General features: G+C 43.7%; 1 protein-coding gene across 1 annotated transcript; it reads left to right on the top strand.

Annotated features, from left to right (window-relative positions):
* The first annotated feature begins 3,059 nt into the window (after positions 1 to 3,059).
* On the top strand, positions 3,060 to 11,742 carry LOC109882603 (CDC42 small effector protein 1-like). Its single transcript, XM_031817348.1, has 5 exons — positions 3,060 to 3,230; positions 4,592 to 4,932; positions 7,176 to 7,280; positions 8,455 to 8,537; positions 9,320 to 11,742. The coding sequence occupies exons 2-4, from the start codon at positions 4,879 to 4,881 to the stop codon at positions 8,521 to 8,523; spliced, it is 228 nt and encodes a 75-aa protein (XP_031673208.1). The 5' UTR covers positions 3,060 to 3,230; positions 4,592 to 4,878; the 3' UTR covers positions 8,524 to 8,537; positions 9,320 to 11,742.
* Positions 11,743 to 13,765: the final 2,023 nt, after the last annotated feature.

Raw genomic sequence — 13,765 nt, 5'->3', positions numbered from 1 at the left:
GAGCCAGCTGCTCAGAGCAAACATTCTCTCCCCCATACATAGGGATATGATGAGGGAGGGAGAGAGAGAGAGAAGAGAGAGGGGAAGAGAAGAGATGTGAGGTGCTCTCAGGCATCTGTATACCCAGGCTAATGCTGCCACCCAGAGGATGAACACAGAACTGCTGTTTTAATTGAGCACCATCGGTAGAGGAACCACCCCTACACTCCTAGTCATTGGTCTCGACCCCCAACACACTTATCTAAAAGGATTGGAGAGATGTAAGCAATATGAAAGATTTTACCCATTTCTAATAGAGGGCAAGGTGGGCACTGGGCAGTTGACATGTGAAGAGCAGCGGAGGACAACAGCAGGAGGCATACTCACAGTTTCTCCCCATCCCTTGCTCTAGTGTCTTGAACGAGGTAAACAGTGCTAAAACTCCCTCTGCCCAATCTCTGTAGGATGCTGTATCTTTTGGCAATCAGGTCGCTGGGGACAGGGGTTATAGGTGTGGAGGGGCAGTGGACACGGCAGGATGAATGGGCTTCCTGCTCCTCAAACTTGGGCATCTTGTTGCGGGATTCTTACAGGAGAATTAACTGCAAAATTCAGCAAAACACAGATGTTGCTTTTCCTTATTTTATGCACGTTTGCCCAATTCAGATGAAAATAAATAAATACATATTTTACAGGGGAGGCAGAGTCAGATAGCAGCACGTCGCACTTGTTACAGTGTAGGATTACTGAAAGCAGAGTCCTGGCTAGCTTATTCTATTTCATTATTGCCACTTTATCAAACAAACTCACCTATTTGCAGATAGGTGTTGGCTATTTCCACCAGTTTAAAACATCCATGGCCTACTGTATTAACTTCCGTGTTTACTCTTGTTCCTATGGTAATAGGAAACCTATTGTCTCCCTTTCATTATATCCTTTTATTTCACCAGGTGGCAGTGAAGAGCCTTCTGATGTGAAGGCCTGTTTGGGATAGGGAGTTTTAGTCTCAATTCTCATGACAATGCATTTGACCAGAAGACAACACGTATACTCTATTCTCTTCTAACGTGGAACGGAGTTGAGACATCTGTAGGCTGGCAAACTAACCTAAGTCATATTCTTCAAGAATATAGTCAATGACTTTTTCCACATTTTGTTATGTTACAGCCTTATTCTAAAATGTATTAAATAGTTTTTCCCCCCACAATCTGCACACAATACTCCATAATGACAAAGCAAAAACTGGCTTAGAATTGTTAGCAAATGTATTACAAATAAAACACGTAAATATCACATTTACATAAGTATTCAGACCCTTGTCTAAGTACTTTGTTGAAGCACCTTTGGCAGAGATTACAGCCTCGAGTCTTCTTAAGTATGACGCTACAAGCATGGCACACCTGTATTTGGGAAGTTTCTCCCATTCTTCTCTGCAAATCCTCTCAAGCTCTGCCAGGTTGGATGGGGAGCATTGCTGCACAATTATTTTCAGGTCTCTCCAGAGATCGGGTTCAAGTCCGGGTTCTGGCTGGGCCACTCAAGGACATTCAGAGACTTGTCCTGAAGCTCTCCTGCGTTGTCTTGGCTGTGTGCTTAGGGTCGTTGTCCTGTTGGAAGGTGAACCCACCATTTAATCAATTTTAGAATGTGGAAAAGGTCAAGGGGTCTGACTACTTTCCCGAATGCACTGCAGATAGACCTACTATTTTGAAATGAGCCTTGCATTGCAGTCTGGTCTCATAGACTAGACGTAACATAGTAAAAGTAAATCCGGGTAGCTCAGATTAGAATGATATATTATGTTTGGTATGGTTACATAAGACATATGGTTATTTAAAGTAGGATGGCTGTTAGGGATGGATGGATGGGTGGGTGTATAATGTGAAAGTCTAGCAACCCAAAGGTTGCGAGTTTGAATCTCATCACGGACAACTTTAGCATTTAGATAATTAGCTCATTTTAAACTACTAGCATCTACACCACGGGACCACCGAGTGTTGAAGCGCGTAAGCTTTAAAAATTGTCTGTCCTCAGTTGCAACACTCACTACTGAATTCCAAACTGCCTCTGGAAGCAATGTCAGCACAAGAACTGTTCGTAGAGAGCTTCACTAAATGGGTTTCCATGGCTGAACAGCTGCACACAAGCCTGAGATTACCATCTGCAATGCCAAGCGTCAGCTGGAGTAGTGTAAAGCTCAGAGCCATTGGACTCTGGAGCAGTGGAAATGCCTTCTCTGGAGTGATCACGTTTCATCACCTGGCAGTCCGACGGACAAATCTGGGTTTGGCGGATACCAGGAGAATGCTACCTTCCCCAATGCATAGTGACAACTGTAAAGTTTGACTGGCCTGCACAGAACTTGACTGGCCTGCACAGAGAGCTGACCTCAACCCCATCGAACACCTTTGGGATGAATTGGATGCCAATTGCGAGCCAGGCCTAATTTCCCAACATCAGTGCCTGACCTCACTAATGCTCTTGTGGATGAATGGAAGCAAGTCCCCGCAGCAATGTTCCAACATCTAATGGAAAGCCTTCCTAGAAGAGTGGAGGCTGTTATAGCAGCAAAGTGGGGATTGACTCCATATTAATGTCCATTATCTTGGAATGAGATGTTCGACAAGCAGGTGTCCACATAATTTTGGTAATGTAATGTACTTAGCATGTTAGCTAACCCTTACCCTTACCCTTACCCTAACCGTAGCTAACCTAACCCTAACCCTAACTCCTAAACTTAACCCCAACCCCTAACTCCTAGCCTAGCTAACGTTAGCCAGCTAGCCAGCTCGCCACCTGGCTAGAATTTGTAACATATCATACGTTTTACTAATTCTTAACATATAGTTTGTTTTGCAAATTCGTAACATATAATACGAATGTAATTCGTAACATATCATACGAAATGGGTGATGGACATCCACAAATTAATACATACCATACTGAAACATAACATATCATACTACATTAAGAGTCTCAGATTTATGTACAGAGTAATACGAAATGCTCTGAGACCAGGTTGCAGCGTAGCAGAAAATATCCCAGATTGTGCAATGCTTTCATTAGCCTGTTGATTTTCTTCCAGTTGTGGCGCTATAGTTCTGCCACCGTAAAAGCCTGAGAACGAGGAGTGTAGCCTACCGCAGAACATAGGAGACGTTTTACTTTACCACATCTCGACTCGTGAGCTGACCGTTTTAAAGATCTCATGTTCGTTTGAGGGAGAAAGCGGATTCCACACTGATGTTACGGTAAAGGCAAATTGGTTGAAATTGGTTGTTTAATTGTGGCAGGGATCTAGATGTAAATGTATTGCTATGCTAATTTCGGAGTGACTGGCTGGAGTGAACGGTTTTTGGGTTGAGAACTCGCGTCAGTGTTTTTCGTTAGTAAAATGTTAAATGCAGATGTTACTTACGTTGTTGCCTTACAGATGTTTCCGTCGAGACGGTGGCGTACTGGATGACAAAAATAATGCCTCAATAGAACATATTGAGAATGTTCATTTGAGAATTAGGCTACATTCAATGTCCCTACTCTTTTAAAAATCACATTAATACACGTTCAATGACCATCTCTCTTCAGGATATTCAATTGGATAGTCACTCAGTTTTATTTAACGTGCCTGTTGCCCTGTTGAATTGAGGCTATAACAGAACACTGTAAATCAATGGCCGGTGTTGTTCTCAGGCCAGGCATCTTTAAGTAGACCTACAGTTAAAAAGCTGGAGATCTACATATGCTACATATTTTCACCCCCCTCTCTCTCTCTCTCTCCCTCACTCTCTCACACACACTACCTTTACCTTGATCTCCTGGTTCAAAGTCGAGTTCGGTTTGTAAAGAGAAACAGTATACCCAAACCTCTTTCTTTCACCTCAAATTTGTTTGAGTTTTACAAAGATGCAAGGGGGTAGGTACTCGTTTGGGGAAAGAATGTCCTTGTCTGGTCATTTACCAGTATTTTACAAGACTGTGAACTAATATGATTACCAGTACATCAAAGCATAGTTGAGGTCTTACTCAACCTAGTTAAATTCAGTGCTAATACTGATGACTTGAATCAAAATAAAAGTGATTATTAATCAATCTCCTATTGAAACCATCATGTTGCACAGGGCTCTTAGGTCTTGTATGTCACAGTCCTAAATGTCTGTCTTTCAATCCTGAATCAAATCCGTTTGTAAGACTGACTGGTCAATGTAGCTTACATTAGATAAGGATTTGGTGACAGTTGAATAGTGTTAACGATGACTGGATGGAGGAGAGAATCCCCGTAGTATGCCTGCAACTCTTTTCTGAGGGACAGTTGACCCGGGTCCTGATCTTTCAGTGGGTGTTGCCATTATGACAGGAAGTCCCTTGCCACTGCAGCGTGAATCCCTTGTCTTGCATGACTGTCACAGACAGGAAGTGATGAGCAAGTGTGTGGGGGACGCATGTTGACTGACAGCAAATAGGCCTGTAGAGATGTAGGCCTATTTGGCATGGGGATGCTGAAATGTTGTAATATTGTATCTGAATTGATTGTGCTATTCTAGCAGGTGGAGATTGTTTCACTTCCTTTACCTTGTCAGCGTTCAGCTAATGGAATCTGGTTTTGACTCAACAGGCCCTACAGTACCTGAGGCAGTGGAAATCTGGGGAGACGAGCATCCACAGGATTCAGTGAGAGGGAAGAGATGACATTCTAAACGTTAAGAGAAAGGAATAGAACCGGACTTGGCACTGTGCCTTGGGGGACACCCATCTTTTTTGGGGACTGGACTGGTTGCAACGCCCTCACCATTCCACCCTAAGCGGCGTTCTTGTTCTCCAACACGTCCTCCTCTGCCTGCAGGGCGTCCAGAGAACCAGGGCCTCCGGACCCACTCAGAGAAAAGCAGCAGCACAGTAGGGATGAGCGAGTTCTGGCACAAGATTGGCTGCTGCGTGGTGGCCAAACCTCCACCGGTGAGTTTGTCCCTTCTGAGAAATTACTGGAACACAGTAACGTTTTAGCTGCCGTGCTAGCCCTGCTTTTACAGCTCCAAGGTCAATGGGTCAAGATGAAGGGTTTTCCTGATTTTAAGATGTTTACCTGCCTCCCAAGAGTTTGGATATTAGATTGACCACACCACCATATCTACAACTTCACTAGTTGAAGTTAGTTCAGCCATGCCAGCTGTGGATCCTCAAGATACATGACATGGGATGACATGGGTATCATTAGCTGATTCTTCAGCCAGTCAACAACACTAGTGAGAAGAGAGCCCTCTGCTCCTGTCAGTGGCCTGAGAAATAGGTCCGGTAGATGGTGAGGAAGTGGAAGAAGGAATGACTAAGGCCTTTTCTGTTGTTTTGAAGTGGGTGACCCACATAGTCCCGAAGGTCTGCCTATCTGGAGGGCTAGACTTCAGTCCAGACAAAGACTGCTCTGTCATTAGACATTACCTCTTGAATCATGATTAAGAAGATGTAGGTTAGGCCGGGTTCAACCTTAGTCTAGCTCATAGACGTGTAACTTCATAAAAAGAAACACTCCACTATTACCAGATCAGAAAATAGCAAGTCTGTCCCAAGCACCCATACACCTTGTGTTTAACCTGAAGGGGACTGTAAAACTATTGTTGTAGTAGTAGTCGTCATGTCAGTGTCGTCGTCGTAGAATTGGCATTAAGTCAAATAAGGAGATTGTATCCCTCCACAGCATGTCTCTATAGTAACTCCAGAACACTCCCCTAACAATTAATGGGGTCTCTGAGGGGAAGTGGGCTTCTGGCATGTGCTGCTATTGAGCTCATTCTTTTCCCTCCCTTCCTCCTCCCTCCTTTATTTTTAGGTCCTTGTTTATTCTATTGTTGGGACGAGAGAAGGCCAGACTAGAATGTGTGTATAGCGTGTGGTGGCATACTAACAAGTGTTACTTCCCAGAAAGGCTTGTTTTGTAAATAGTTTATTTCTGATAACAGTGCAATGACTACATGTCGTTGGACCTGTGTATAATTTAATTAACATTCTTTTTAGTTTTTATAAATCCCTAATTATTCTAATTAACAATTGCTATGTGGCATTTGCACTATACAGTCAGAATATTGATACTGGTCATGATCCTTAATGTGAAATGGCTCATTCATCCCTGTCAGTTCTGGGTCATCTCTGTCGGCACCCAGCATAGCCTGTTGTAACAAGTGGGGCTTATTCACAGCACTGCTGACAGGTGATGACATGCCCTTACACTGACAGGTGATGACATGCCCTTACACTGACAGGTGATGACATGCCCTTACACTGACAGGTGATGACATGCCCTTACACTGACAGGTGATGACATGCCCTTACACTGACAGGTGATGACATGCCCTTACACTGACAGGTGATGACATGTCCTTACACTGACAGGTGATGACATGCCCTTACACTGACAGGTGATGACATGCCCTCACACTGACAGAACTGAACAGGCTCTAATAAAACAACTATTAGAGAAGGGGATGTTCAACATTCCACTTACATTCATGTCATTTAGCAGACGCTCTTATCCAGAACAACTTACAGGAGAATTCATGTTAAGTGCCTTGCTCAAGGGCACATCGGGCAGATTTTTCACCTGGTTTGGGGGATTCAAACCAGCGACCTTTCAGTTACTAGCCCAAATCTTTTAACCGCCGCTAGACTGCCTGACCCGCCGCTAGGCTGCCTGACCCGCCGCTAGGCTGCCTGACCCGCCGCCAGGCTGCCTGACCCGCCGCTAGGCTGCCTGACCCGCCGCTAGGCTGCCTGACCCGCCGCTAGGCTGCCTGACCCGCCGTAAGGCGGCCTGACCCGCCGCTAGGCTGCCTGACCCGCCGCCAGGCGGCCTGACCCGCCGCTAGGCTGCCTGACCCGCCGCTAGGAGTCCTGACCTGCTGCCATTGAGTATGAAATAACAAGTAGAAGATCAAAACTCTTATCAAAGATCATCCCATTCAGGTTACAAAATGGTGTGTGTGTGTGTGTGTGTGTGTGTGTGTGTGTGTGTGTGTGTGTGTGTGTGTGTGTGTGTGTGTGTGTGTGTGTGTGTGTGTGTGTGTGTGTGTGTGTGTGTGTGTGTGTGTGTGTGTGTGTGTGTGTGTGTGTGTGTGTGTGTGTGTGTGTGTGTGTGTGTGTAAGGCTTTTCTTCCACTGGGCTTAATTGCATAATATCTGTCTAAGTCCCCATTTTCTATTATTTCCAGAGGAAGAAGCGCAGGAAAATCGACCGCAGCATGATCGGCGAGCCCACAAACTTTGTCCACTTGACACACATTGGCTCTGGGGAGATGGCAGAGGGCCGGGCCCCGGTAAGAGAGATGATACCTAAACTGACTGGGGCTGGTGTGTGTTGAGATATTGTGAAGGTAGTGTGTGTGTTACTCCTCAGAACATGGGCTGGGCTTTGCAGCTTCTAACCTGCCGCTAGGAATGTTGGCCTGGTTTCCTACGGAATACAGTCACGTTGGACAGGGAATGAGAGGAGGAAATGTAGAAACGCTGGGAATTGTTTCTCAATTCATTCACCTATTAGTAGAATATTAACTTTAGTTTGAAACCTGTTACGCTATGATTGATAAAGCTGTGTACAGTACTATCAAAAAACTAGCCAATCACTAGTCTGGTCACTGTTTAAATCACTGTATGGAAAGTGGTAGGTTAAACTGAGTGATAGTCCATTTCTGAATTTATTACATGATGTTGATGCTATCAGTACTAAAATGTATGGACTACTGTATGTCGCTCTGCTAAATGACTCAAATATATGGACTACTGTATGTTGCTCTGCTAAATGACTCCAATGTCACTAAACAACTGACTGTTCCGTTGTGATCATAACCTCCAATTGCGAAAGTCAATGAAAGTCAAATGAAATGATACATTTACACATTGTATCATGACGTGGTCTGAGAACAGTCAGGTGGAGGATGTTGCTGAAACATGTTTCTGCCCTCCGTGTTACAGAATTCCATTTCCTCAACTGCTGTTGCGTAACCCTCTAATGTCCATTGTTCTGTTATGACCCATAACTGTCAGACTGTAGTTATTCTAGTGCTCCTCAAGCACGTGCCATTTCTGCAATGCTTGACGTCAGAATGATTGATCCACACCTGTGCGTTCGTCCAATGTTAAAAAGTAAAGAAACAAACCCACAGCCTAAAGCAAGTCCCATTCCTCCTCACTCCATCCCATCATATGGTCACTATCATTATGGAAAGACGTAGGTGATGAGTAATGCTGCTGGCCAAATGGATCAAATGTTGTCAACAGTCCAAATGGGATCCTGTTTCATATGAACCCCACAGAAACACTGTTAAATATGTTACATACAATGATACAGTATAGAAACAGTTCTAATTCTGGCTTCGGATCCTGCCTCTCCATCCATATGTTATCATGAAGAGGTCATGACCTGCCTTCTTGATATGAAAATGACTAAGTATCTGTAGAAACTCTAACAGTCGTTATCTTCCTGTCCTGTAGTCGGGGCCGGTCCAGGATAAGATGAGGTCAAAAGGACCCAGTGCCAACGGCCGCAAGAGCATGTTATAGCTGCTGCCTACCAAGTAAGTACCCAGTTAATGAAGCTATCGCCATATCTGCAATGCAATAGCTTCTCTGGAACTGACCTTCACCACTAGAACTAACCACCTTCACTTCTCTGGAACTAACACCTTCACTTCTCTGGAACTAACCACCTTCACCTCTCTGGAACTAACCACCTTCACCTCTCTGGAACTAACCACCTTCACCTCTCTGGAACTAACCACCTTCACCTCTCTGGAACTAACCACCTTCACCTCTCTGGAACTAACCACCTTCACCTCTTTGGAACTAACCACCTTCACCTCTTTGGAACTAACCACCTTCACCTCTTTGGAACTAACCACCTTCACCTCTTTGGAACTAACCACCTTCACCTCTTTGGAACTAACCACCTTCACCTCTTTGGAACTAACCACCTTCACCTCTTTGGAACTAACCACCTTCACCTCTTTGGAACTAACCACCTTCACCTCTTTGGAACTAACCACCTTCACCTCTTTGGAACTAACCACCTTCACCTCTTTGGAACTAACCACCTTCACCTCTTTGGAACTAACCACCTTCACCTCTTTGGAACTAACCACCTTCACCTCTTTGGAACTAACCACCTTCACCTCTTTGGAACTAACCACCTTCACCTCTTTGGAACTAACCACCTTCACCTCTTTGGAACTAACCACCTTCACCTCTTTGGAACTAACCACCTTCACCTCTTTGGAACTAACCACCTTCACCTCTCTGGAACTAACCACCTTCACCTCTCTGGACTTGTAGAACTAACAGTTTTAATTTCTCTCTGTAGGCATGGAGAACCATTTCCATCCTCCGCTATGCGCCCCTCTCATCCCAAATCAAAAGCAGTCACTGCAGCGTAACCTGTTTCCAATGGAGCACTTGGCAAACCTGAGAGCGGACCCTAACAGAGAGCATAGAGGCTCTTCCTGACGTCTGCAGGATCTATTTAGCCAAACAGGACGATGGCCTTTCTGTGGTCACCACAAGAATCGCCCTGCTCAGAGGAGGATAGACTGACATGTTTTTATGCTTTTTAAAGAAAAGTATTTGTCTTTCTGATGGACTTTGGACTTCCACTGTATTTCAGCCAACAACGTTACTGTGTCTGTGCCAGCAAGTGTATGGGATGGAGCCGGTGAGAGTGTTTAGCTAAATTTGTTGACTAACATGGCTGATTCCATTTCAGGAAGTGAAGATTATGTTCTCAAGGATCACCTGAATGTTGCAAACCATTGACCTACTGCCAAACAAACTATTTTGTGTATCTGTCTAATGAATGAGGATGCACCTTTTATTTTCCTACAGTGCATAGTTAAAGGTGTCTTCGTGTGTGTTTATAAGTGCAAAATGCTATGTGATTTTGTTGCTGTTTAGATACCAGTACTGAGTAGTGTTATTTTGATTGTACCAGTTGCCATAGAGCTGCATTTGGACTGCTACCCAGTTGCCATAGAGCCCCATTTGGACTGCTACCCAGTTGCCATAGAGCCCCATTTGGACTGCTACCCAGTTGCCATAGAGCCCCATTTGGACTGCTACCCAGTTGCCATAGAGCCCCATTTGGACTGCTACCCAGTTGCCATAGAGCCCCATTTGGACTGCTACCCAGTTGCCATAGAGCCCCATTTGGACTGCTGCCAAAATAAAGGAAACCCCAACATAGTGTCTTTAATAGGGCACTGGGCACTACGAGCCAGAACAGCTTCAATGCACCTTGGTATAGATTCTACAAGTGTCTGAAACTCTTGGAGGGATGCGACACCATTCTTCCACCAGAAATTCCATCATTTGGTGTTTTGTTGATGGTGGTGGGAAACGCTGTCTCAGGCTCCGTTCCAGAATCTCCCATAAGTGTTCAATTGGGTTGAGATCTGGTGACTGAGACAGCCATGGCATATGGTTTACATAGTTTTCATACTCATCAAACCATTGTGACCACTCGTGCCCTGTGGATGGGTCATTGTCATCCTGGAAGAGACCATTCCCATCAAGGTAGATCTGTTTCACCCTACAGTAGGTAGTGGTTAGAGCGTTGGACTAATAACCGGAAGGTTGCGAGTTCAAACCCCCGAGCTGACAAGGTACAAATCTGTCGTTCTGCCCCTGAACAGGCAGTTAACCCACTGTTCCCAGGCCGTCATTGAAAATAAGAATATGTTCTTAACTGACTTGCCTGGTTAAATAAAGGTTAAAAAAAAAAAAAAAAAGTGATCACTCAGAATAGCTGTGTATTTACTGAAGTTGACCTTGTCCTCTATGGGGTTGAGTGGACCTAAACCATGCCAGGAAAATCCACCTCCACACCATAAGAGCTGCCAATAAGTACCCTCATTTACTGGTGTGTCCTTTTGAGCAGTTACCTGTAGCTGGTCACTGTGATACACAATTTACTAGCACCTACTCTGAAAACCCCTAACTATTAGTCAGCAGGAAGAGTCTGTTAGTAACAGGGGTTGTTGTTGTCGAAACACCCTGACCGTTACGGGGCTTTCCAGTGATCTATCCTGGAATTACTCGGGAATGCCACTCATTAAATCAACTTGAGCTTGTTGTAGGTGACGTGCACTCCAAGCTGGCTTGTGTCCTACATGACATCCACACGATTCTGAAACCAGGTGGGAGTTTTAAATATCTGTTATAAATCATGCAGTAGAAATGAAAGTTTGTTTCCTGTACACAACTGTATTTCTGACGTGCTTAGTATACACAATCTGTTGTGAATAACTCGTCACTCTGTAGTTGTTTTTGCTAAGTGTGTCCATATTGGGGAAAACTCTGAAATGGGATGTTTTTTAAATATGGTATCTTGTGTGATTTCCTAGGCTGTTATCCTATAGCAGAACATATGGAGTATAGATGGTGTTGTACCTGAACAGTATGTTGTCCCTTCACTAATACCTTATCTGTTTTATACACTGGGCTTAAAGTTGACTTGATGCTGAAGGTGGGACTTTGCATACTGCTTGGTGGCTTTCCTGTCTTTGGTAGAGCTTGTAATACTGAGTACATTCTCAGCCCAACAGAATGACTGCTGCCTTCAAGTTTCTGGGACAATGTACATTGGTAACGTCAGTAACTTGAGTCTGTTGGAATTTCAGTGTCTTTCCCATCTTTATCATGGTTGTTGTTAGACCAAAACTCAAGTTCATTAGAAATGATTTGTGCAATCTGTTGATTTGTCCTGAAATACAGTTCACATTCTGAATAGAATTCTGTGTGATTAATCTCTTCTGTTGCTGATGGTGAATGTTATCACCAAATGTGTTACTCAATTTTCACTGCCTGGTACAGAAATAATAGAATCTCAACCAACTGGTTTCAGTGGCCCCTTTGGGCTCTGCTGTGAACATTTCTGGGAGATTGTATCATTTTCATTGAAGTTAGTGGGAATCTGTAGTTGTTCCATTTTGGGATTTATAAATGATATTATATTATATATATTATATTATTATACCCATTGATTTATAAATGATATTATATTATATTATTATATTATTATACCCATTGATTTATAAATGATATTATATTATATTATTATATTATTATACCCATTGATTTATAAATGATATTATATTATTATACCCATTGATTTATAAATGATATTATATTATTATATTATTATACCCATTGATTCTTGAATATCTTATAAATGCCTCACGAGCTTAGTTGAACTATCATGTTGATATTAGTTAGTTGAACTATCATGTTGATATTAGTTAGTTGAACTATCATGTTGATATTAGTTAGTTGAACTATCATGTTGATATTAGTTAGTTGAACTATCATGTTGATATTAGTTAGTTGAACTATCATGTTGATATCATGGATGGTCAGTCCTTGCATCCACAGCGCTGTCTATGAATTTGAGAGCAGTTACATTTCTCCAGGCCCATCCTTCAGCTTTTTACCAAAACACAGTCGGGGTGACTGCTTTGTCATTGTTTCAATTAAGGATTCTAGTTTTAATCTCAAACTACAAATGCATATCTCACTGAAATCCATCTGGTATAGCACAAATATTGCAATCTAAACAAATGCCCTAAAATAAATGGAATGTACACTATAGTCTGTGTGTACGTCTCGCTTTAAAAAAAACATGCATAACAAAGATGTTAAATGATGCCACTAACAATGCAAATAGTTGGTATGGAAATCTTGTTCTAAGAGCAGCCCAGGGTTGAGTGAATAGATGGGTGCAAGGACCATGTTCCAGCAGCAAAACCCACTGGAACAGAAGATTACAATTTAACGGGAGTGGACTCCATGAACTGTCTAACCATGTGAAATACAGTCTTAAGTAGAGGACGTGTGAAGTCTACGGGGTGTTTAGTAGAGGACGTGTGAAGTCTACGGGGTGTTTAGTAGAGGACGTGTGAAGTCTACGGGGTGTCCAGTAGAGGACGTGTGAAGTCTACGGGGTGTCCAGTAGAGGACGTGTGAAGGCTACGGGGTGTTTAGTAGAGGACGTGTGAAGTCTACGGGGTGTTTAGAGGACGTGTGAAGTCTACGGGGTGTTTAGTAGAGGACGTGTGAAGTCTACGGGGTGTTTACTAGAGGACGTGTGAAGTCTACGGGGTGTTTACTAGAGGACGTGTGAAGTCTACGGGGTGTTTACTAGAGGACGTGTGAAGTCTACGGGGTGTTTAGTAGAGGACGTGTGAAGTCTACGGGGTGTTTAGTAGAGGACGTGTGAAGTCTACGGGGTGTCCAGTAGAGGACGTGTGAAGTCTACGGGGTGTCCAGTAGAGGACGTGTGAAGGCTACGGGGTGTTTAGTAGAGGACGTGTGAAGTCTACGGGGTGTTTAGTAGAGGACGTGTGAAGTCTACGGGGTGTTTACTAGAGGACGTGTGAAGTCTACGGGGTGTTTACTAGAGGACATGTGAAGTCTACGGGGTGTTTACTAGAGGACGTGTGAAGTCTACGGGGTGTTTAGTAGAGGACGTGTGAAGGCTACGGGGTGTTTAGTAGAGGACGTGTGAAGTCTACGGGGTGTTTAGTAGAGGACGTGTGAAGTCTACAGGGTGTGAAGTCTACGGGGTGTCCAGTAGAGGACGTGTGAAGTCTACGGGGTGTCCAGTAGAGGACGTGTGAAGGCTACGGGGTGTTTAGTAGAGGACGTGTGAAGTCTACGGGGTGTTTAGTAGAGGACGTGTGAAGTCTTAGTTGATATAGTTGATATTAGTTAGTTGAACTATCATGTTGATATTAGTTAGTTGAACTATCATGTTGAT

The sequence above is a fragment of the Oncorhynchus kisutch genome, unplaced genomic scaffold, assembly GCF_002021735.2.
Source record: "Oncorhynchus kisutch isolate 150728-3 unplaced genomic scaffold, Okis_V2 scaffold996, whole genome shotgun sequence".
Lineage (NCBI taxonomy): Eukaryota > Metazoa > Chordata > Actinopteri > Salmoniformes > Salmonidae > Oncorhynchus > Oncorhynchus kisutch.
The sequence above is the reverse complement of the archived record's forward strand: the minus strand, read 5'-3'. Positions and strand labels throughout refer to the sequence as shown.

Coding starts and splice junctions, on each gene's coding strand:
- LOC109882603 (XM_031817348.1), top strand. CDS start 4,879: ATGAGCGAGTTCTGGCACAAGATTGGCTGCTGCGTGGTGGCCAAACCT. Junction 4,933..7,175: donor TGGTGGCCAAACCTCCACCG/GTGAGTTTGTCC, acceptor TATTATTTCCAG/AGGAAGAAGCGCAGGAAAAT. Junction 7,281..8,454: donor TGGCAGAGGGCCGGGCCCCG/GTAAGAGAGATG, acceptor CCTGTCCTGTAG/TCGGGGCCGGTCCAGGATAA.